This window comes from Equus caballus, chromosome 14 (assembly GCF_041296265.1).
Source record: "Equus caballus isolate H_3958 breed thoroughbred chromosome 14, TB-T2T, whole genome shotgun sequence".
Taxonomy (NCBI): Eukaryota; Metazoa; Chordata; class Mammalia; order Perissodactyla; family Equidae; genus Equus; species Equus caballus.
In genome coordinates, this window is record NC_091697.1 from 89,812,871 (window position 1) to 89,839,271 (window position 26,401).

The window sequence follows — 26,401 nt, forward strand, 5'->3', positions numbered from 1 at the left end:
GCTGCTCATAAGTACCATGAAGAGGTTTTCTAAAACAGAGTGATTGCTAGAGATCCACAGACTGGATGATTAGGAAAGGCTGCTCTGAAGAGCTGACACCTCCTTTTACTCGTGAGTGATGTGGGAGCAGATGGAAGATGCCCTTATGTAGTTTTAGATATTTGGAATATATGTACACTTTCTTTCAACATTCTAGGATAGGAGCCAGCAAACTTTTTCTATAAAAGGCCAAAGAGTAAATATTTTAGGCTTTGTAGACCATACAGTTTTTATCACAACTACCGATCTGTACCACTGTAGCATGAAAGCAGCCATGGACCGTATGTAAGCCAATGAGCATGGCTGTGCAGAGGAGGAAACAGTTTTCCTCAACCTTCTTAGGGTCCCTGGCTGGGTTTGAAAATTAAGCTGACAAGGACAGATTAACAGGAGAAAAGCATACAAATTTATTTAATATAATTTTACATGACAGTGGAATCTTTATTAGGAAATAAAGATCGAAAGAAATAGTTAAACCTGAGTATTTTTATGCTAGGCTTAGTGAAGAATGGACAATTTTGGAGAAACATGATAGGTCAAGGAATATGAGAGAGGTGCAGTAAATTGGAGGAAACTGAGCAAGTTCTGTTTGTTAAGATTCTTCTCAGTATCCCTTTGACTTCAGAGATAAGGATGCTCCTTCCTCCTGCAATAGGGAGGACCTTTCTCAGGTAAGGGTTTTATGACCTGTTTCAGGGGACAGGGGGATTCCAGAAGGTCAGAGTGACCTTCCTGCTTCTGCTGTTTTCTCAAACTCCTTCAGTTTAAAATCTTAAATACACCAAGGTGCCATATTTTGGGTAACATGTCCTGAACCCCCATCAGCTGTATTCTAATGAAACTTTATTTATGGACACTGCAGTTTGAATTTCACATAGTTTTTGCATGTCACAAAACATATTCTAATTCTGATTTTTTTTTTTTACCATTTAAAAATGTAAAAACTGGGGCCAGCTGGTAGCATGGTGGTTAAGTTCACATGCTCTGCTTGGCAGCCCAGGGTTTGTGGGTCTGGATCCTGGGTGCAGACCTACACACCACTCATCAAGCCATGCTGTGGCGACGTCCCACATAGGGAGTGGAAGAAGACTGGCAGAGATGTTAGCTCAGCGATAATCTTCCTCAAGCGAAAAAGGAGGAGGATTGACAATAGATGTTAACTCAGGGCCAATCTTCCTCACCAAAAAAAAAAAAAAAGTAAAAATGATTCTTAGCTTGTACGCCATATAAAAAACAAGCAGCAGGCTGGATTTATCTGCTGGGCTATAGTTGTCAACTCTTGTTCTAGAATATTGTGCAGCACCCAAGCTCCCACAGTGTCTTTATCACTGCTCTGTAATGTGGTCATTTGGAGAGGAGACCTGCACGTTACCCCAGCATGGTAACTTCTCTCCCAAGGCCTGAGTAGACATTCCCACTAGACAGATAGGCTTGGTATCTGCCTACAGAAGGAATTACCCTTTGAAATAGCTTTAACTTAGTTCCACATTTTATGGACATCTAGGGACTTTTCATTTATTTAGGAGTACTAGATCTGGAACTCAAAACTTCTCTCTTACTCCCTAGGGCTGCCAGCTGCAGGCTTTGGACCAATTGGCCTGCCTATGCTTAGTGGTCATCAGACCTTGTCTGCAGACCTTATCTTTTCTTGGCACAACTGGTTTAAAGTGATATTGCCCTTTTAAGAGTCAACACAGAGAAAAGTGATAAAGATGTTAAGTAGAAGCCAGGCCATACCTTGCTTAAATAAACTAGGTATGTCTAATTTGCAGAAGAAAAGATTAGAGAAGACAAGATAGCTATCTTCAAATATTTTAAGTCTTTATTTAAAAAAACAAATAGGCTGTCCAATTCAGCAAGTGGAGACACTTGGGAATAAGTTAGAAGGAGATGGATCTTGGCTGCCAGTCAGAAAACCTGAATTGTCATCCATAGTGATAACTGAGGAGGTTGCTTATGACTCTGTGCTTCTTTTCTTTATCCACTAAAGAGGCTAGCCTCGATTTCTGTAGTCCTTTCTGATAATAGTGTTCCATATTTTAAAAAATGCAAAATAGTTTGGTAACTTGAACTGTCCAGCAGAAGGACTGGCTAACTTGAATGGTAGTGGACATTCCACCACTGAAAGTAGTCAAAAAGAAGCTAGGTCACCATTGTCACAGCTGCTAGGGAACTCTTTATTCATTCAGTCCACAAATATTTATTCATTTATTGACCAAATACTTGCTGACTTCCATGTAAGGTGCCTGCCGGTCATATAATCTCATTGTGTTTCTTAACCAGTTAGTTAGAACTTGGTATAAGTCTGTGGGTTTAGCAGTTTTTAAAGCCCTGTTTGGCTGTGCTTTGTTATTCTTGCCAGTGCCTACTGCTGAAGCAAAATCCCTCTTTGCTCCACAAATGATTCAGTTGAATTAAAATTAAATGCAACTTTGGTGACCTGATCGGCAATCGTTTCTTTTCGTTGGCAATCTCCTTATGCAGAATATTCCTTTCTGCTGCTACCTTGCTTCCTTACCCATTCAAACTGCTCACTTTTATTTGCAAACCTAACGGGCTTGAATTTAATTTGAGTCTATTTGCAAACACTTAGAGGCACTCTTCCTAAATTCAGTTTTATAGAACAGTAGTCCTGCTACATGCAATACTAGAAAAGGGTTTCATGGTCAAAAATGACTGGAAACACTGTATACTAAAATTCCATCTTGGAGAGTCACAGATTTCATGAATAGTTAAAGGTTCTGAGAAATCCTGCAGAAAACAAAAGCATTTAATATTGTTGAAGCCAGTATTTCCAGAACATATGTGCTACTCATTAACATCCCGTGAAATGCACTTTGAAAATCTTACCTTATGCAAAGCATGGGGAAAAACCCTAATAAATAGATACAGGTAGATACAGCCAAAACTGTTTCAAAGAGGTTTACCTATCTGCATTTACAAATATGTAAATATTATAAAATAATTTTTAAACATACAGAATTTCCGATGTATACCATGTACAGATTATCAGTTTTCAAAGAATTGGAATCAGTTGCTCAATTGTAAATCTCTATCGATTGTAGCTATTTGCTTACTGATTCATAGAGTACTTTTCTACTTTATTCATCGTGTCAGCCTCTTTAAGACTTACTCTCGTCATTTGTTAAGAAAAAAAAGGAGATAATATCCACCTCATAGAGTTTTTGTGATGATGAAGATAAATGGGAAAATGTACATAAAATGCTTAAGCATAGTGCTTGCACCGTTGTGGATATTCAATGAAGACCTGTCTCCCATCTCACCATCATCATAGTCCCGAATTTGGGACTGTGGGTATTCCAAGGAGGTAGAAATCTGATCTTTAGTGTTTATTTGGGAACTGGGGAAAACGGCATAGAATAAGTTGTAAATGCTGACCTTCAACTTGTATATGAGCATTTTAGAACATAAAGCAAGAAAATAATTCCCAGGGAAAAACTTGGGAAGGAGGATCTCTGCAAAGAATGACTTTTTTTTTTTTGTCTTCGTATATTTAAGACATTTCATGAGACTTCCTTTTTAAATTTTCTAATTTTACCCAAATAAGAATAGTTCAAAGGAAAAAAGTAATGTCATATTTGATCAAAAACTTAAAATAAATGGCAGGTCTTTATATCAACTGTTAGCCTTTTATACAACAAACTGCAAGATTTTCAAAACTAATTTTTGTCAGGTTTCTATTTTATTTTTGCAAATTTTCATTATGAACTGGGCTGTGACACTGACAGTGAGTTCTTCTTTAAAACAATTTTCTTGTGATACTCCATCCCTTTTTCTCAGGTATTAATTTATTGGCCTAGTGTTTTAGGTTTCGAGTCCTTGTTTTATAGACTCCATTTCCTATTCTCGCACTTTTTATCTCGTACTGGTGTCTGAAGTGAGCCGTTCAGCCTCTTCCCTTTGGTTAGGGCTGCTTGTTAGTGCCTGGTTAATTCAGCATCCCTAAGCTCATGGCACACTCTTCCACGACATTGCTGCCAAATCCATTTTAGTGACTCAGCAGGAGCTTGTCATTAAGAACATTCTTGTAGAAAATAAAAATTAAGCAGTCTTGGAAAGCCAAGTGCTAGTGTACCATGTATGTGTAAATCTTTGGTAACAATAAACACAGTCTCCTGGTGGGTTGGTGTTCGAGTTCCTTGCCTAACACGACCCTTCTTTTGAAGCACTAACAAGTTCAGTCCTCAAAAGGAGTTTAAAATAATGTCTGCAGTGAAAAGGGCCCTTCGGTGTTATTGTAAAGACAATCTGTTTCCAGATCTTGTATTTATTTATATAATGTATAAACCATTTGATAGATAAAGGAGAAGGCAGATGGAATTCAAAATAGCAGCTTTTTAATTGGTAAAACCTGGGTCAGAGAACATGGCTTTAAATATGGAGCTTGTCAGCACCGCTCTCCAGAATTAAGCTGATCCCTCCATTCCTCCACCTTGGCTCCCCGCTCACCACCCCACAAGCCACCAACAGAGCCCAAAAACCACAGGACTCCCCTACAGTGGCAGAGCCTGCGCTAACAGACTTAACAGAAGGGAGAGCAGGCCAGAATGCAACCCCCTTCAGTCAGGGGAACCCCAAAAGCCGAGCCAACGATGCCTAGTCCCTTCACCCCAAACTCACCACTCTAAAGAGTCCCTCCTCCTTCCTTAGAATGAGGAGTAGGGAGAGACAGGAATGTGCCTCTTACTAAAGGAGAGGACAATAAGAGAGTCCAGGCCTAGGTTAGATGTAGGTCTGATAAGAATACACCTCTTGGGTGAAATTATTGATTGAGGGAGATGAGGCTAAGTGGATGATGTTTGTTTGAACAATGGATACCTTAGGCAGATCTATCACCTTTCACTGCTACAGATCCCATAAAGGCCACCTGGAGGATTTTATATTAAATTAAAAAATGTCTGGTCCAGGAGACAGAGGGAAAGCAAACGGAAAGGGCTAGACCTACATGTGGAAGAGAAGGGAAGGGACTCACTTAAAAAGCAGGTTCAAATAGTAAAACTCTAGCTGAGTCTTCTTGAAAGCAATAGCAGACATCAGATTGAAAGAGAACGGAGAAGAATATCCCAATAGTGTAGGAAATTCAAAAGCTAAGGAAAAACAATGTTTGTGGATGAGCACCTGGCAAAGGTATTGGTTTTCACCAGGTTTGTAGGGCACAGACCTTAAAAGCATCTAGAATCTGCTGAGGGTCACTCTCTAGCCAAGCCTTCTTAGATGGTGGGTGAGGTTTGACTCAGGAATTATCTTGGAATATTGTGGGCAATAGGAAATAAGAAGACTGGACATGTAAGGCATAGATTATGGAGGACTTTAGCAGACAGCCAGCGGTGTTAAAGTTAATGTATATTCTGAGGAGTATTTTTATTAAAATAAGAGGTAAAGAAAATCCAAATTATATTAATAGTGTTAGGAACAGAGAAGAAGGGATACAATGGGAAAAAAAATAAACATATGATTCATTATGGAAAGGGGGATGGGGGAGACATATATTTATTTTATTTCATCTAACAATTCAGAAAAGGAATACAAATTGCTAAGGCATCGAGCCTGGAGATGATGATGGTGGTGTTCTAGACAGAAACGGGGAACACAGCAGGAGTGTGAAGAGAAAGGTCAGAGTTAGAGATGGAGAATTTGGAAACTTCTGCGTAGAAAGGGTCTTCGAAATTAAAGGATAACAGAATTGCTAAGCCAGGTGTTAAACAGTGAACTTGGAAGAAGGTGAAGGCCGAGGTTCTAGGGGCCCCCATAGGCCAACGCCCTTTCCCCCTCCCACTACCTGTTTTTGTAAGCAGTTTTATTCAAACACAGTCTTGACCCTTCATTCATATATTGTCTATGGCTGCTTTTGTGTTATGATGGCAAAGTTAAGTAGTTGAGACAGAGACCAAATGGCTTGCAAAACCGAAATATTTACTATCTGACCCTTTATAGAAAAAGTTTGCCAACCCCAGTTCTAAACGATCAAAGAGAAAGAGCTACAGAATGGATAAATCAATGAGGCACCCTGAAACCAAGATTGCATGGGCATAAGGAAGTCAAGAGAGAAGAGGGTTTCAAAGGAGTAGATAAAAAGAAACAATACAGTGGATACGAGGAGGAGGAGGCTTGGGGGGAAAAATTGAATGTTAGGACTAGGAAGTAAATGTCATTCCAAAATGTCAATTACCAGGTGGACCAAAACCTAACAAAAAATACTCGAGATATATTTCTTCCTTCCTCCCATCCTTCCCTACTTCTTTAGTATTAAAAGATTATTTAAACATGTAACACTGTTTAAATGCTGTTGGAAGATACCTAAAGACAAGATGCACATCCAAAGAAAGTCCAATAATAAGACAGTACTAGAGATGAAATGAGATAACATATGTGAAAGTATAGAAAGCTATGTGAAATTAAGGTATTTCACATTGAGGCCATAAATTACCACAAGCCAAATACCTGGTTTGAACTCAGTACTTTGCATTCAGAAGTCATTGTCGATAAAATGTCAAAGTAGGCTTTGAGAAATTTGAGATTATAGTTTAGTGCAAACGGCAGAGGCAAATTCTTAACCACCTTTGCCCAACTTTGGAGCAATTACTTAATTTCTCTCAATTTCACTTGTTCATCTCTAAAACTGGGATAATCAGCACCCATTCTAGAGAGTATTATGAAGATGAAATGTAAAGCAGCTCATGTGATATTTGACATATAGCCGGTACTTTGCGAATAGTAACTATTTTTACGGAGCTGGTACAAATCTCAATTCATAAACTCAGGTGTACAAGAAATATCGAAATCACTTATTGTCTTCAAGTCCATTTTATTAGGATCCTGAGCCCCATCCTACCAGGCTGGTAGAACATTTAACCATAGATATTCTTAGGGCTTCCACCCTCATCTCCGGGTGGTGCAGAGGTCCCTGCGAGGCTTTATTGATCATCGTTATCTTGTCACCTAGTTACCGCGGAGATACCCTGGACCCCTGTCCAAGTGCTCCCTCCAATCAGAGCAGTCAGGTGTGGCTTGAAGCCTTTGGTGAGACCAAGAACCTGAGTCAGGGATCCAGCTTCCCTTGGTGCCTCACCCAGACAAGCCACCTGAGCACTGCCATCCAGCAGAGTGCAGGTGTTCCCCCTTCCCAACCCAGAGGCTTCTCTTCTCCAGTCCCAGAGCATCTCTCTCTGAGCCCTCCAAATCCTCGCCCCATGCACCTGCCGAGACACATGATTCCACTTTGATATCATATGGTAGTGCCAATATTTTACCTTTTTTTGCCTACAAAAATGACTGTCTTATATAGTTCAAACGAATGACTATTCAATAGATTTAGTTTTTTCTTTTTTTCCTTTTTTTGTAAGTCTAAGAGGGCAACTGACTTCAGTCTATTTGTCCTTTTCAGATAGCAAAAATCCCTGAGGCAAGTAAACAGAAATAGACTACTTTATTCCAGGGCAAGGGAAAATAGAGAAAAATAAAAAATAACGTTTCATTGAAGTATCTTGACACATTTATATGGTAATAAAAATAATAATACTTATTACTTTTATTATAACCATTCCTCATACCCATCCTCCTTTCTCCAGCTGCATTGTCATTGCATGATTCATGGGGCCTTAGATTCTTCATGCTCTGTTGATTATCTAGCTTTACTCCCACTTTCCTTACACCAGTCACACTTCAGCCATGCCACCCCATCAGCAGCTACCTGTCTTCTCACCCTTGTACCAACTCTTCTGTCTTCCTGGAAAGTACCTCCCCCGCCTCAGCCTTGTCATGCTGATAAACTTCCACTCCTCCTTACAGTCTTAGCCGAGACGTGATCTTGTCTGTGTTCTCCCCTAAAATTTAAAGCCTCATCTTCTGTATTTCCACGGTACCTTAGACTTAAGGTACTTAGACTTAAGGTGATCAAATAGTTTGTCATCTAAACTGGGACACTTTTAAGAGTGAAAGAAGAGGCTGCTAATAATTACACCAGAACAACAGGCATAAAGCAGGACTGCCCCTGACAAACCAGGATGTATGGTTACCCCACTTATCCTTACATTGCTGTAACGATTGTTTACATGCCTATCATTCCCTCCCCCTACAAAACACACTCACACACACAGACAGTGAATCCCTGGAAGGTGTAGGCCTCAGTATGTGGTGTAATGACTGTTGACACATTAATTGATTGACTAAATCATAGGAATTTTATTGAAGGAGAACATTCTAGACTAATGAAATGGCATACACAAACAAAAGGAGTTGGGAGGGAACATTTATAAGGAAAGCAAGTAAACCAGTCTGGGGGGAACAGATGTTTGGCGATTGTAATACAATTTGGGGAAACTTAATTGTCAGGCTAAGGAATTTCTAGCAAAGTGGAGGAAGAAGGAAAGGTTTAAACATGGGTGAATGACGCGAAGGATAATTGATGGTTGAATGTAAAATGGATTAGAGACAAGGAAAGGCAGAGAGAACTAACTGGATTATTTGGATAAACGACGAAATTATGATGCCTGGACTAGGGCTCTGTCATTTGACCTTTTGTGCTTGATGAAAAAGTGAGAGCCCTTTAGATTACAAGGGACAGAAACCCAAATTAGCCTGGTTTAACCGAAAAGGGAAATTTATCAGCTCAGCTAACATAAATATACAGGCATTGCTGAATCCAGGTTCTCAAACGATGTCATCTCATCAGGAATGTTCTCTTCATCTCTTGGTTCTACTTCTTACTGTATCTGATTCATTCTCAGACACTTCTCCCCAAAATGGCCATGAGTAACTTCCAGCCTACTTTCTACCAGTTTAGCAACCCTAGTAGAAAGAGAATATCAATTACCAATAGTTCCAGCAAACATCCTGAGGAAGTTTCTCTAGATCATGAAAATCAAATCACAGAAAGAAAATTATCAAAAGGAAACATAAAAGTAATGAGCTTCCAAATGATCGAGAAAAAGAAAGGTACTCTTTCCAAAATAATCTAGATTACATTTTTTCAAGATAATCAAAATGTGGGACAAGATATGAGAGTCATTATCTTTAATTCAATAAATAGCTTTACATATTATGATACTAGACATCATGCTAATTATCTAACCAAAGTAGAAGTTATTATTTCACCTTTCCAGTCCAACCTATAGGCGCAACGATATAGAAACTTCTGATTACTGATCTTTGAAGAAGTCATTAGGGCCAGAGGAGGGCTGAAGAGGGCAGTGAAAATGGCGCTATCTTTGTGCGAATTCCTATATAGTTTTATTGAGAAGCCAATTGATAAACCTCTTTATTCTGAAATGATGAGATCAATGGGTTTGAGAAACATCTATGAATTTATTTGTAGAATTGATAGCATAATTCTGAGAACAGTATAAATGTGAATTTTCCATGAAATTTATGTTCTGAATAAAGAATATGATGATGTTCAGAACACAAATCCCAAAGAGAGATACAAAGATTCGACTAGTTTTAAATAGATTTCAGATAACAAAAGAATATGTATAAGATAATTCTATTTTGTGTTCACATTATACATACATATATTCATTTATGTATATTTGTATATAATACAAATGAAATACTGCACCAAATATAGTGACTATCACTGGTTGGTAGGATTTGGTAGAATTTTAGTTTTCTTGGTTGTCTGGAGTTTTTACAATTTCTAAAATGAATGTATATTACTTTTAAATGAGAAAAGGAATCAAAAAAACTTTCTTTAAGAGAAAAGAGAATTCTGACATAAAGGGAAACTAGCATTGCCCTTTGAAATGATGTCATTGTGGTCCTTTTCACAATTTTTCCCCCCACAAATACCCATGAGTATCTCAGAAACAATATTGGGTTACATGGACCATTGATCTAAAAGAATGTGGCATTTCTTTTATTATGTAAATATTAAATACATTTTTACGGCATTATGCTAGGGTAAGGGATAAGAATTTAATCATATTCACTGATACCTACTAAATCATTTTTATTCTTTTTAAGAATGCACCTTTCAAGATCAAGGTTCTGAAACAGAAAATAATCTGAACCAAGGATCCAGCTTGATGGAAGCCATCTTTAACGTACTGTACCATTGCAATTTTTCTCCACAAACATTTGGAAATGTTTTTGTGAGCTACATGGAAGAAGAGCAACTATGGGACTTTTTATATAACATTCCAGGTATGAGAAATTTACTGTTTGTAAAAAAGTGTTTTATAGGTACTTAAATATATCTTTAAAGATGTTTTAAAGTTTTATTGATGTCAGTTTTGCTGTCTGTTCTTTGTAAAAGTATATCTTATGTTTTTTCTCAGTATAAATAGTCTTCTTTTGAGAATCATCAACCTTTAGTTCCTATCAAAATTTAGTATATTTGGGACAGGGTGAGGGGGGAAATTATGTAATGCAGATTTTCTCCTTTTTTCATTATGAGTAAGTGTTCTCTTATAAAAATTTAATTTAATATTTACCACAGATTATGTTTTGCTATTGAGAGTTTAAGACATTAAGTAAGATGTGAAAAAATATTTTGTGGTTCTTGGGTGCTTTTATTAACTAAACTGAGGAGAAAACTACTGGTCAATTTTCTTCAACTGTATAAGGCATTTATTATTATGACCGTGGTGCCTCTCTCTGTACAAGGCAAGCATGTTCTAGCATTCCTTTGGGGACAATATGTTTTTTCCATCTGTACTGTTCTTCTGCCTATAGCTAGAGCAGAGGGTAAAGACAGAGCAGGTTGGGTATCTGAGTAGGAAGTGTTCATGGGTTCCCTCACCGTCAGGACCAGGTATAAAGATTCTCACATTGTTTCATCCTTAATATCTTGCCTTTAAATCTCCACATGTAATATCTCAGGAAAGTGAAAGATGAGTACTTAGACAATGGTTATCTTGTTAGTCCACTAACTGTTTACATTATTTACAGTTGGCTTTCAACCTATAAGCTTTCTTATGTGCTGTTTTGGAACTGACATTTTCATAAAATATTTCCTAGGATCCATATAAAAAATATAACTGGCTCATAATCATGGTTTCATTCTTCCTGGACTTTCAGACTATCCTCCAGACATTACTTGAATATCTTCTTAGCTATTTTAGAGTCATTATGTTACATCTTCTCTTGGGTCATTATCCCTGCAAAATAGCAATAGATAACTTTATGTGATGATATCAAAAATCTGAATCTATCACTTAAAGACTCTATAATAATTATTTCCTTTTAAAGTTTTATCTCCTAGTTTCCATGTATTCTCTGACTGCTTCCTTTTTACCCAAAGGAGAGGCAGTTTTTGTTAAAAAGACTGAATTACTTCTGATGTAGACTTTATTGAATTGAAAGAAAAACAACCTTGAAAGCCCCTCCACCTGCTATTGTTGTTTGTTGTTTCTGGTGAAGTACAAGCCAAATTCTCTGGTGAGATTATAGAGAATTGGTGACCTGCATGCTTCAACCACTATTTATCTGTGGACTCTGAAGTTCTTGAACCATTTTGACACTCAGCACAAAGAAAATGACCTGGGAGATATCAATGGATTTCAGGTGGTGGCAGGAGAAAGAAAAACTGCTACTTGCTCCTAATTAGTCTTCTCTTTGTCTACACATTGAGCAAACCCTCCCCCATAAGGTCAGACAAGTCTCTTGAGACAGGCATTACACGTATTCATAGAGCCTGAATTGTATGGGGAGGCTCAAAGGAACAGAACTTCAAACCAGTGAAATGTCCTTGGCCTTTGTACAAGTTGTTTCGCTATAAACATGAAACATTCTCTGGGTCTTGAGTATTCTCTGGAACCTAAGGCCTTGTAGTGAGCCTGAGGGACTGTGTCTGTCTTTTCTCTGCTATTTAAGTCTGCAAAACTTTTCCTTTTCTTCTTTACCAATCATGGTTATCTTAAAAATCCTATAATATGTTAATTCATAAGAAAATTAAGCCTTTTACTCTGGTTTCTGTTTAACATGAAAATATAACAGGTTTAAAGGAAATACAGCTGAGACACATAATCATAATCCCACAATAATTTGCATCTTACCACTAACAGATCTATGCTTCAGTAAGTATAATTAACCTACCCAGATCAACTGGAGCACATTATTTAAAAACTGGTGTGTTTTCTTCCTCCTGAAACGCTGTCAATGATTTCACTATAGCTTATCCATAAAACATCACAGTCTTATCGTTTTGGAGTAGAAAAGCAATGATGAAGTAGCCAGTATCCTCATCTTATTGCTGAGTAAACCAAGGTCAGAGATGTAAAGAGACTTGCCTAAGATTGTCCGCTGATTAAATTGAAGAATCAGACAAGAAACAAGAATTTCTGACTCATAGGCCAAGTTATTTCTCTTTATTTTTTTCTATTAGACTAAATTTTTTAAACATTTGCTTTATGAACATATGAATTCAGCAATGAAATATATACAATCTGATTTTATAATTAGAAATCCAACACATAACTCCTTAGAGTGAACATAAGCTAGGGGGGAAAGCAAGAGTGAAAATATCCATTAAGAAAAGATTACAAAAGAAAGAGATACAAAAAACAATTAAGTTGGGGACCGCGTGGGCATTTCAAAGGCCAATACACTGTAAGCAATGGATTTGGTAGCAATCATTGCAGGCCTATATCCTCAAAGTAGGTCAAGTGATCTTCAGTTGGGCAAATGGAAATATCAAAGCATAACTTACCTTGACTGTTCTTCACTCACTCTATTCCTTGACTCCCCTTTTCTTTTAACACTCCCTGTGAGTAAAACTTTATAGGAAACTATTAAACTGTTTTTCAAAGTAATCATGTCTTTTTTCATTCCCACCAGTAATGTATGAGAGTTTCGGTTGCTATACACCCTTGCCACCACTTGGAATTGTCTTTTTGATTTTAGTCATTCTCAGGGGTAATGTTGTACTATCTCATTGTGGTTCTAATTTATAACTCCCTGGTGATTAATGACATCAAATACCTCTTCATGTTCTTAATGGTCATTTTTAAAAATTCTTTTGTAAAGTATCTGTTCAAAACTTTTCTTCATATATTAATTGGATTGTTTGTCTTATTGAGTTGTAAAGAGTTCCTTATATATTCTTGACACAAGTTATTTGTCAGATACATGTATCGATAAAATTTTCCCCCAGTCTGTGGCTTACTTTTTCATTTCTTTAACAAGGTCTTTTGATAGGGAGAAGTTTGTAATTGTGATGAGTCCAACTTATCAATTTTCTTTATAATAGTGCTTTTCATGTTCTAAGAACTATTTTCTATCTAAAGAGTGCCAAGATTTCTTCTGGAAATTTTATAGTTCTAGTTTTTATGTTTAATTCTATGATTGATTTCAAGTTTATTTTTTTTTGTACAGTGTGAGTGTTGAAATTCATACTTTTTCATATGAATATATAATTTTTCCAGTACCATTTTTGGTAATCACTATTCTTTCCCTGTTGAATTACTTCAATCCCTTTGTCAGAAATCAAATGACCAATTGATCAAATGCGTGCATCTATTTGTGAACTCTCTATTCTGATACATGGAACTACATGTCTATATTGTTGTTTGCTTTGTGTTTGTCCCTTCTAATCTTTTTTCCTTTTTCTCCCTATTTTGGTTTTCTATTGGATTAACTGAGTATTTTTCAGTATTACATTTTATCTTTGCTAATGGCTTATTAGCCAGCTCTGGTGGTCTAGTGGTCAGGAGTCTTACAAATTTGTACTTCCTTTTGCAAGAAAAATAGATCCAGTCCAGCTTTTACCTATAGTCTCCTTAACACTCTTCTCACGTAATAAAACAAAAGGTCTCAAAACAGCTAAGGTCAGGGGATAAACTAAAGAGTAATTAATGGCTCCATCCCTTCAGGAACTTAGACACTGCTTTTAGAACTTGGCCACTGCTTTTGTAATGGTATATTCTATTAGAAAAGATTGAATTGTTAGTATATACTATATCTGTATTTTTCTATACCTTCTTTCTCTGATTGTTCTAGGCTAAGATAGTTGTTACACTTAATTTTGCATCCACTGACAGGATCAGTAATCATGATCTAAAGACAGGTAGAATTATGGGCAGACAGAACCACCATGTTGGGAATAAATTCTCACAATGCGCTGAAAGTCCCTACATAACAGGGAGGTTTGCTGTTCCCTTTGGAGGGGCCCACACAGCAAATATCACCTTGCTTCACGTAACGAAAGAAACCTAACTGGCTGCAAATAGTGGAGATAGAGTCACTTTAGCCAGCCCTGATTTGGAGCACGACCAGGGCCTGGGTTTGTTTCCAGGTCAGGAAACCACACCACCTGTCTGTTGTCTGTCATATTGCGGTGGCTGTCGTATTGTGATGCTGAAAGCTATGCCACCAGTATTTCAAATACCAGCAGGGTCACCCATGGTGGACAGGTTTCAACAGAGCTTCCGGACTAAGACAGACTAGGAAGAAAGACCTGGTCACTCACTTCTGAAAAAAATTGACCGTGAAAACCCTATGACTAGCAGTGGAGCATTGTCTGTTATAGTGCCGGAAGGTGAGAGGATGGCACAAAAAGACCAGGCAGGGTTGTTTGTTTGTTCCATCATCTCTGTCATTTTGGGGTATGTTTCTATTTGCTGATTTTTCTCCTGATTATGGATCACCAGTTTTTGGTTTTGTTTTGTTTTTTGCATATATGGTAATTTTTGATTGAATGCCAGACTTTATGAATGTTATGTTGTTGAGTGTCTAAATTTTGTTTTCATCCTTTACAGATTTTTTTCTCACTATTAGTTGTGCTACTTGCAGATTTTCTAATGTTGAACCAGCCTTGCATATCTTGGATAAATCCAACTTGCTTATGATATATAATTCTTTTTATACATTGTTGGATTCAGTTTGCTAATATTTAGTTTAGGATTTTTGCATCTATGTTCATGAGACACATCAGTCAGTAGTTTTCTTTTCTTGTGATGCCTTTGTCTGGTTTTGCTAATCAGGTAATAGTGGCCTCAGAAGGAGTTGGGAAGTAGTCCTTCTGTTTCTATGTTCTGAATGAGGTTGTAGAGAATTGGTATAATTTCCTCCTTAAATGTTTGGTAGAAATCACCAGTGAATCCATCTAGGCCTGGGGCTTTCTGTTTTGGAAGGTTATTCATTATTTATTCTGTTTCTTTAATAGATATCAGATTGCTTCTTCTTGTGTGAGTTATGGCAGGTTGTATCTTTTGAGGAATTGGGGCATTTCATCTAGGTTATCAAATTCCGTGGGCATAGAGTTGTTCATAGTATTCTTTTATTATCCTTTTAATGTCCATAGATCTGTAGTGATGTCCCCTCTTTCATTTCTGATTTTAGTAGTTTGTATCTTCTCTTTTTTTTTTCTTAGTTAGCCAGGCTAGAGGCTTATTGATCTTATTGATCTTTTCAAATAACCAGCTTTTAGTTTTGTTGATTTTCTCTGTTGATTTCCTATTTTCACCTTCATTGTTTTTTGCTCTAATTCTTAGTATTTCTTTTCTTCTGCTTAGTTCAAATTTAATTTGCTCTATTTTTCTAGCTTCCTAAGATGGAAACTTAGGCTGTTGATTTTTAGATCTTTCTTTTTTTCTAGTATATGTATTCAATGCTAGAAATTTCCCTCTAAGCACTTCTTTTGCTGCATCCCACAAATTTTGATAAGTTGTGTTTTCATTTTCATTTAGGTCAAAATGTTTTTAAGTTTCTCTTGAGATTTCTACTTTTACCCATGTGTTATGAAAAAGTGTGTTGTTCAATATCCACAGGTTTTTGGATTTTCCAGTTCTCTTTCTGTTAGTGATTTCTAGTGTAATTCCATTGTGGTCTGAGAGCAGACATTGTGTGATTTCTATTCTTTAAATTTTTTAAGTGTGTTTGATGGCTCAGAATGTGGTCTATCTTAGTGAATGTTCAATGTGAACCTGAGAAGAATTTGCATTCTGCTGTTGTTGGATGAAGTAGTCTATAGATGTCAATTATATCCAGTCGATTGATGGTGTTGTTAAGTTCAACTCTGTCTTTACTGATTTTCTGCTTGCAGATCTGTCTCTGATAGAGGGGTGCTAAAGTCTCCAGCTATGATAGTAGATTCATCTATTTTTTTCCTTGCAGTTTGATCACTTTTGCTTCACATAGTTTGATACTCTGTTGTCAGGTACATACACGTTAAGAATTTTTATGTCTTCTAGGAGAAATAACTCCTTTATCATATGTAATGCCCTCCTTTATTCCTGATAACTTTCCTTTCTTTGAAGTCTGCTTTGCCTGAAATTAATAAAGCTACTCCAGCCTTATTTTAATTGGTATTAGCATGGTATGTTTCTCTCCATCCATTTATCTTTAATCTACATGTGTCTTTATATTTAAAGTTGGTCTGTTGTAGACAACACATAGTTGGGTCTTGTTTTTTGGTGCCCACTGATCAATCTCTGTCTTTTAACTGTTGCTTTTAGACCACTAATGTTCAAAGTGACTATTGATATAATTGGATTAATATTTACTGTATTTGTTACTTTTTTCTGTTTGTTGCCCTTGCTCTTTGTTGCTATTTTTGTCTTCCATTCTTTTTCTTCCTTTGTCAGTTTTAATGGAGCATTTTATATGATTCCATTTTTTCTGTTATCTTAGCATATCAGTTATACTTCTTTTCTTACTTTAATGGTTGCCCTGGAGTTTGCAACTTATACAGAGAGAAAGTTTGCAACTAATCTAAGTCTGCTTTCAAATAACACCTCACTTCACAGGTTTGTTTGAGTACCTTATAATAACAAAATAATCCTAATTCCTCCCTCCCACCCCTTGTATTCTCGCTATCATTCATTTCATTTATATGCAAACATATGTAAGTATATATGAGTATATATATGTAAGATATATAAGTAAGTGAATACATTATTATTGTTATTCTTTTGAACAAATTTATCTGTTACATTAATTATGAATAAGAAAAATAAAAGTTTATATTTTATCTTCACTTATTCTTCTTTACTTTATGTAGATCTGAGTTTCTGACCAATATTATTTTCCTTCTCTCAAAAGAACTTCTTTTAACATTTCTTGCAAGGGAGGCCTACTGACAACAAATTCTCTCAATTTTTGTGTCTGAGAAAGTCTTTATTTTTCCCTGACTTTTGAAGGATAGTTTTGCAGGGCACAGAATTCTAGGTTGGTGAGTTTTTTCTCTCAACACTTTAAATATTTTACTTCACTTTCTTCTTGTTTGCATGGTTTCTGAGAAGTCAAATGTAATTCTTATCTTTGTTCTTCTATAGGTAAAGTGTTTTTTTCTTCTGGCTTCTTTTAGGACTTTTTATTTACCTTTGATTTTCTGTGGTTTGAAAATGATGTGCCTAGGTATAGTATTTTTAAAACATTTATCCTGCTTGGTGTTCTCTGAGCTTTCTGGATCTATGGTTTGTGTTTGACATTAATTTGGGAGAAATTCTCAGTCATTATTGTTTTAAATATTTCATCTGTTCCCTTCTTGCTTTCTTCAACTGTATTCCCATTACACATTTTGTAGTTGTCCTGCAGTCCTTGGATAATCTGTTTTGCTTTTTTTTTCAGTCTTTGTTTTATTTGCTTTTCAGTTTTGGAGGTTTCTACTGAGATATCCTCAAGCTCAGAGTTCTTTCCTCAGCTGTCTCCAGTCTACTAATCAGTCCATGAAAGGCATTCTTCATTTCTCTTATAGTGCTTTTGATCTCTGGTACTTCCTTTTGTTTTTTTCTCAGGATTTCCATCTCTCTTTTTACATTGCCCATCGATTCTTTCATGCTGTCTATTTTATCCATTAGAGCCCTTAGCACATTAATCATAGATGTTTTAGATTCTTGGTCTAATAATTCTAACATTCTGTCTGTTTCTGATGCTTGCTCTATCTTTTCAGATTGTGTTTTTTTGCCTTTTAGTATGCCCTGTAATTTTTTCTTGAAAGCTGGACATGATGTACTGGGTAAAAGGAACTGCTGTAAATATGCCTTTAGTGATGTGGTGGAGCGCTGTGTGGGAGAGGGGAAGGGTTCTATAGTCCTCTGATTAGGTCTCAGTCATTTAGAGAGCCTATGCCTCTGGATGGTGTGCTTCATAAATGTTTCCCAGTTTTTTCTCCCCTCTTTGGTAGGATGGTATGGCTTCAGGGGGCTGGAGTTGGGTCTTTCCCTTCTCCTAGGTCAGGATAAGCTCTGATACTATCCCAGTGGGTTAGGCTCTGTTTTTGTAGTTTCACCTGAGGGCAGGCCTTAAGAAGAACAGCATGCTCTGGCCTATTTCAATTGTTCTTTTACCTTCCCCTTGCTGGAAGCACTAGGGGGTTTTTCTCTGATATTTACTGTGGAAACCTAGTTGAGCTCCTGGAGGTAAAATTCACAAAAGTGTAGCAGCCGCCTCATAATAGGATCCCCCTAGAGTTTCAATTCTCAGACTTGTCTGCACTGAGCCTCCAGCAATTCATCAATTATGGTTCAGATTTTCCTATGTCAGCACTGGTTCCCATGGTAGTTTCTGCTTGTGAGTCTCCACTCCAGTAAGCCATGACTCCCTGTGTTTACCTGTTTGTCTCTCCAGTCTTGGGGGCAGTGGTTTGCTTTGTATCCTCACCTCTCTTAAAGATCCAAGAAGAGTTGTTGATTTTTCCATCTGTTCAGCTTTTTCGTTTGACAACTTCCAAGTACATTATACGGAGAGCCAGAAACCAGAAGGCCTTGCCACTTACTTTCTTTTCTCTATTCCTGCTTCTTCCCTTTTCTCCATTTCTTCTTTCTTTATCTGTATCTTATCCCTACCATAGACATCTGTGGATGTTGATTAATTTTCCCTCTAGTATCTAGTGCTCAAGATGTTTGAGAACCCTGCATCAAGAGAACACTGGGCAGCCCTACACTGTAACATTGTGATTTTTCCAGAAAACTCTTATCTTAGATAATAATAATAGAAAATACATAGTGCCTACTGTGTGCCAGTTACTTTACACAAATTAATTCATATAATTTTCGAATAATTCTTTGAGATAGGTCTATTATTTTCTCTATCATCTTCAATTCCTTGATTTTATTTTAAAAAGAATAAAAATATCTTTTTAACAAAAGGAAATAGAGGAATTTCTGGCTTTCTAGAATTTTTAGACAACTGAGATTTAACCTTTGAGTACAAAGAGTTCAACCAAAATGAATATGGATTATTGTTACAGGAAGAAGGCTTCTTTATGTCCTTCAATGAATTAAATTCTCAAAACATCATTAAAAAGACAGACAGCTATATCCTCCACCGTTCTCATAAAGAGCAACAGCTTATCTAACTAATGATTGTGCCGTGTTAAAAAATTAAACTCTCAACTTTTGATATTACCAAGATCCTCTTCACCATGGTGGTTTTAACAATTTAAAAACTATCACCTTGAAATTTGAGGTGAAAACAAAGCATATAGGTGTTTTTCTGATTGATTCAAATGATTGTCCCAGGACTTTCCAGTCACATTTAAAAAAAGAAAAAAACACTTTTACTGCATTTATCACACAAATGATACATATTCATGGTGGGTAGTACATATAATCAGAAAGAAGACAGGAGGGCAGAAAGAAGGAAGAAGGGAGGGAGAGAGGAAAGGAGGAAAACAAGGAAGAAAAAGTAAAAGAAGAAGATAGAAGAGGAAAATCTCCTGAAATCCCATCAGTCATTGATAATCACTGTTGACATTGTAGGGTATATCTTTTAATTCTTTTATATATGTATGTGGATTGTACTTTTTAATAAAAATATGTCATACTCTTTTCTAACCTCCTTTTATTTTTTTTGCTAGACAATATATGACTTTATTGTGCAGATGGATATACCTTAGCTAATTAGACAAATCACCAATTATTGAACATTTAGATTATTTCCAGCTTTTCTTTATATCCTTTACATAATCATAATTAATTTCTTAGGATAAAGTCCTAGAGAAGGAGGAAGTGGGTTAACAGGTAAGTAAATGTTAAAGCTTTTGATATTATTGCCAAGTTGTCATCCAAGAAGGTCATACAATTTTATTTCCACTAGTAAAGTTCCAAACCACCAGCAAATATTGCTATTCACTGTTATTTTAATTGTCGTTCCCTTTATTACCAAGAAGAAGAAACTTGCTTTTCAAATGTTTATGGACTATTTATCAATTATATGATTTCTAGGTTAAAAGCAGCTCCCCTTTCCTATGGCTTTCAACTAGATTATTGAGAAACTGAATTCCCAGTTGAACAAGGCAGAAAATATTGCCAGATTCTGCTAACTATAATATGCTATCTGATTTTAAAGTTTCACCGTACATGGAGTCTGAGCTAGAGGTCATCCGATGTTTGAGAATGGCACTGACTGGCGCCGTCAAGGACATTGTACAGCAGATAATATCTGTGATGAGCTCTGGGAGAAACTGTGAGACAAACCTAAACAAGCACAATGTTCCTGAACGTTTGCGTGAAAGCATTCCGAAAGAATGGAACTATGTTCCAAACAAAACGAAAAGGAAAACATCAAGCAAAGGTATATTTGTTTTTCTGTAAGGACATATCCTTCATGAAGCAATTTTCTAGGATATGAGATCAAGTAAAATTCTAAAAACTGTAAAATTTGTAAACTTTATGTCTTCTTTCTACCCTATATATTTGAGACCTGTAATTTTCTTTACTGTGAGCCATATGATCAGGGAAACTAGAAATGAAAATGACTCACATGGTCATCTTTTTTATTTAACTACCAACTCAGAATTTTCTGGATATTTTGTTTATGTTAGTATTCACAGATTAGTCACATGATTTGACTAATTTCCTTTAAATCTATTGAGTAATCTCAAATTCATACTCTTGAGAAGATCACTCTGATGTTTACTTTAATTATTCCTTCCTTGAAGTTTCCTCCTGCATCTACAAATTATTACTTTCTCTTCTCTTACCACACCTACATGTGTACCTTTTAGGTCAAAAATAGCACCCCGTTTAGTAACTATGTATTTTTCTGACAGGGTTATTTTTTTCCCAGTACCTATGGTTCTGAATTCAGTGTGTTGTTCCTATTCAGCACAGTGCATCTACCAAGTGAATTTAAGAACCATCATTTACCTACATTAATCATTTATTTTATTAATCAGTTCCTCTCTTCTTACGTGGTTTCTTTCTACCTAGATGTTTCTACTTTTCCGAGAATTTCACAAGATTCCTTTGAATGTGTATTATATATCTATGTTCATGAATCTTCTTTAGGGTTTTTAAAATAATACTTTTCCCTTTTATAGTAATCTTTAGGAAAGAATATTTTTTCTCTAACTCTAAGGAAACTTTCAGCAGTAAAATACTCAAGCTGAACCCACTGAAGTCAATTGAAGAGACTAGCCTTTCTTTCATTCTTCTCTATGGAGATCCTAAATAATGTGGCTCTTATCCGGCGACCTTATATTACAAACCCAAATCAATTATCTATCTGTGACCTTTCATAGTAATGCTTTAATTCTGTCCAAGCCCTATTAAACTGCCTTTGAGTCTAGTAAAGCCATTTAATTGAAATTGGAAATGTCAGCCTTTCATTGCTTAAGTTCTCCCTTGTCTGAGTTGTTAGCATCTCTCCTTCATCCTAGCTTTTGGATATTTCATAGATTTTGAGCAATTGAAAAGGCATGATCTATAGTTAAAATATCATGTCATATGAGTAGCACTATTTTGCTTGTGGTTTTCAAGTTGTTCTATTCATGAACAATTTTGCTTTCTACAAGCATTTTGGAATTCTTCCATAACATTTCAAAGAGCCTCTGGTTCCAAAAAATTCTTACTTTATAGATACCAGTTCTTGTGATTTTCCTTACTAAATAATATTCTTCATAAAATTATCACGAAGAGTAGAAGCACAACACTTCTACAATAGACAAACATAAGGAGTGCCAAATCACATAAAGATATAAAAGACAGTGACTGAGGAAAATGTCTTTATAAAGCATTTTGTGCATTTCAGGTGGATATGACAATAGGAGAATTACCATTGTTCTTCATTTCTGCCTCTTTTAGACTGACAGTGCTCAACCTTTATTTTCACTACAGTATACAAGACAGATAATGTTTACATGCCAGACATTGATCTCTTATTCATTCAATAGATATTTACTAAGTGAACCACTACTACATACCAGGCACTGGGTTTGAGGTAAACTATAAATAAGGTATCTCCTCCTGGTGCTTGAAGACTAGTATAACTGTTTCGAAATGGATGCAAACACCTCAGGGGAAGTATAAGGCAATTCTTTGGTGTGAGAGAAGAAAGAAAGAAATTAAACTTTACTAAAGTTTCATATGGAGATTGTCATTTGAACCCTCCCTTGGTCTGTGAGTGAGCCGGTCGTGTGTTGGGGACAATGTCATTGGGGAGGGGATGGACAGGGTAACCTCATTCCTTCTTTAGCTTTCAGCATCCAGTAATGAAGTAATGTTGTCGTTTGTATTTCAGAATCTAGTTTTAACAAAATTAATCATTACAAAACACATAAGTGGCATTAATATATTCCTGTAAATAAACAGACCAACTGCACTTTAAAAGTAATACTGGGAACGTGAGGAAGAACAAACAATGGCAAGGTGAAAAGGCTCATGCTTCTTCCTCTTCCCAGCAGGAGCTCTTTCTCAGCCACGGTCTAAGGTAAAACACTGAGGATCTGATCAGATTTGGCCAAAAATAAAAAGAATGAAAAAAGGAAATGTGTTGGAAAACCATTTGAACTATGGCTTTCCATACATTATTGTTCAATGTGAATCCCTCCTGAGTGAGTATTATGCTGTGAGATATTAGCTCAAGATAGTTTGAAGTCATCTTGATTAGCAAAAGATTTCATCCCAAACATGAACACAAACCTCTGAAATCATTTTCAACAATGTTTTAAGTTAAGTGATATTTAATCTAGTACTCTGCAGAATTTATCTAAATAATGATAAATGTTTAGAGGCTTTCTTTTGAGGATTCTAACTTATTAAAAGACAAATAGTCACTAGCTTAAGGGAACATTTTTCCTTCCTGACACAGTGAAAATGACAGAACATGGAAAACACTAAGGTGACAAACTAAAATGCATTTCTTTGCCAACAAATACTGTTACATAGAAAACACTGAAGATTTAAAGAAATAAACATTATAATAAATTACACAGTGTAGGAGATTTACCAAAGAGTTGAATGAAAGTTCAGATGCTTCTGGTAAAGCTCAGCTTACGTATTTGCTCCCTTATGTTTCAAAGAGCAGATACACAAAGAACCAGTTGTTTTGTTTCTTTGACAACAATTAAATGAAAGATATATCAGAGAATATATTTTCTTAACATTAAATTACTTTTTAAATACAAAGAATGCTTTATGGGAAAACCATTGGAGTAATTGTTTTAACTACAATGGATTCTGGAAAGGAACCAGAGGTGGCACTGCAAGGACAATATATTCATGGCATAGTTCACATGCAGATTGTTGAGGAAGAAATTGATGACAGAAAGACACACAGTGCTATCAGAAGTCATTAAGGTAGTTTGTTTTATAAAACCCAGAAATATTAGTTTTATAAAACCCAGTATCACCCATAAAAATATCATGGGCTGCACACTTAAGAACTTAGAGTTTTCTAAAATGATTTAGAATATTCCAAGTAAGAGTTTCAATGATTCATGAACATTTTTCTTAAAAATACAAAAATGAAATATTTTTCAAAGTGTTTGCAAGAACAACTAATTGACATCACAGATGATAAGTATGTATTAGTCAAATTTCAACAATAGCCTTTGCCTGTTTGGTGGCTGAGATTGAAAAACAAGTACCTTGATTCTCCAGCACAGTTACTGACACACTTGTTCCACGTGGATCCATGTGTGCTCATGTAGTGGCTTTTTCACCTATGACAGCCATTAAAACTGACTACTGAAACAAACTGAACTTAGAAACTGACCTTTGAATCGCTGTATCACAAGGTATTAAGCCCAGATTTTAAAAATCATAAAGCATATTAAATCACATTATCCTCACTCAATAAATTATTATTGACATTTTATACCATTAATAAACAAAATTTTAAAACTAAGTTTAAGACATTATTTTGTCTTTGCCTCATTCATTGTAAATTTTCTTTTTGCCTGTTTTATAGTCCACAAAATATATTATTACAGTCAGTAGTACATGCATAGGAAGGAAGAAATGATAAATACGTAAATATACATATCACATTGCATTCATTCTAAGACATACATTTTTTTCACATTTTATCAGCTCTGCAACTGGAATGGCTCTTAGAATATATTACATGTATATGGCTTAGATAGAAGTCAACTTATTTAAGTAAAGACTGAAAAATGAGCGTGTGGCATTCTTAAAAGGCCCCTCTCTGGTGTGTCGTTAACATCATCGCTGCCTCAGAACTCCTGTGATTAGTCAAATAGATTTATTAATTTGTCATCAGCCTAAAGGTTCTGATTGGAATTTGCCTTAAGCTTTAATGAAGTCGTTGGGGATTTGAGTACCTGGAGTCCTCAGATTGTATAAAATCTCAGTAGAAGTGCAGGTGTGAAGAGAATTGGTCATCTTTACTTGATATCTACTTGCATTGTCAAATATTTACCTAGTATCTGCAGTTAAGCCCTCTAAGATAAACAGAATGTAAGATATAATCTTTTAAGCCAAAAACTTGACAGTAGAATAGGGAGTATGAAACACAAACACATAAAGAACAATAAAATATTAAAATAATTTAAGAACACAGAGAAGAGTGGTCACAAAGGAGTTTTTAAATTTGCTTTATCTATATTTTAAGCCTCACTGAAACATATCATTTGAATAAAAATAAACATTTATTGAGGAACTGTTTTTTACCAAGTACCAAACTAGGTACTTTCACATTTATTATTTTGTTTAATACAGTAGTCTTATGAGACCATTCAAATATATATTGGACCCAATCTTTACAAACTTACAAAGACAGCTCCAGTTAATTTTGAAAATGATTCTTAAGTTGTCGTAAATTTCTGAGGAGTCGCTAAACTAGACACGTTTCCAAGAGCTTTGTACTTTTTTAGAACAGAGTAACTTCTTTAAATGTCACAAATATACTGAAAAATCTTTCGCATTGTTTTATTATTTTTGTTCAGTAAAAACAGTAAAGAATGTTTTACTGAAGAACTCAAAGCTACCTTCTTTTAACTTCTCACTCAGTTCCAATGTTCAAATTCAGTTATGTACACAGTGGATTAAAACACCGTGGCAGGCTTTGTGGGATACTCAAGGAGCAAAGAGATGTTTTTCCATGCTCATGAGGAGCTTTTAGTTTCGTTGTAAAGACAACTCCTGAAGACATAAATAACAATATAACAAGAACAATAATAGATGATGATACAAAAGATGACACAACATGGCACATTATGGACCTAATTACCAAAATAGTCATATCGATAATATGTACAAATAAATTCACAGGAGGAGAGGACTTTGAACCAAGAGTTGAAGAATATGTGTGACCCATGAAGAGAGAGGGCATTCATTGTGAGAATAATGAGATATTCAGAAACCTAAAAGCAAAGAGGATAAAACAAAGATAGTTCACAGAAACTGGCTAAGGCTGGACCATGGAACGTTTTGACAGCAACACTCTGGAAACTGATCTCATAACAGTGGAAAACAGCTAAAACAATTGTAGCAGAGAAATTAGATAATAAAATTCAAAGTACATGAATTTGGCTTTACAGTGCAGAGGAGGGGCTGGGCATAGTATGGAGCAGGGAGATGAGTTGAGGAGAGTACTACAGTAGTCCAGGTACCATTTGTGAGGAAGAGCTTGAATGGGTTGGTAGGCATGGTCACAGTGAGGCAAAACTGGATGTCAGAGAAGAGGGGTTAGGAAGATTTGTCAGTGTGGTCCCTGGTCTGGTATGAAGAATCAACAGGAATATTTAAAAGATTTAAAAGGAAGGAAGGAAAGAAGAAAAGAAGAAAAATGGGGGTCAGGGAAAGAGTTAGGAGGGCCAAGCCAGTTTGGGAGGAAAACAACTAATTTGATTTTAGTTATATTGAGTTAATGATGACTAGGACAGAGAAGTGGAATGCCCAACAGGTCGCTGAAGTTGTAGGATTGCTACCCTGGAAAAAGGCCAAGGTTGAAGATTCTGGAATCGTCTAGATGAGTGGTTCTCAACCAGGGAAGATTTTGCCCCCAGGGGGCATTTGGCAATGCTTGGAGACATTTTTGGTTGTCACAAATGAGGAGGATGCTACTGGCATCTAGTGTGTGTAGGCCAGAGATGCTGCTAAAACATCTTAAAATCCACATGCCAAAGTTCAGAAACCTTGATCTAGAGAAGGAAAATTAGTAAATCCTTGAATGAAATAACACGAAGCAAGGGAAAGTATCTAGAATCATCAGTCAAATA

At 36.1% G+C, this 26,401-nt stretch overlaps 1 protein-coding gene across 50 annotated transcripts in view; it reads left to right on the forward strand.

Annotated features, from left to right (window-relative positions):
* Window positions 1-26,401, forward strand: part of KIAA0825 — a 372,314-nt gene that overhangs the window by 150,295 nt on the left and 195,618 nt on the right. For all 50 annotated transcript variants that reach the window (XR_011425683.1, XR_011425670.1, XR_011425685.1 and 47 more), the window contains 2 exons: window positions 10,021-10,200; window positions 20,287-20,511. Coding sequence is in view for 31 of the 50 variants with exons in the window: in XM_023617995.2 (XP_023473763.1) it covers window positions 10,021-10,200; window positions 20,287-20,511 (405 nt within the window). In the remaining 19 variants the exon portion in view is untranslated. The remainder of the gene's footprint in view (window positions 1-10,020; window positions 10,201-20,286; window positions 20,512-26,401) is intronic.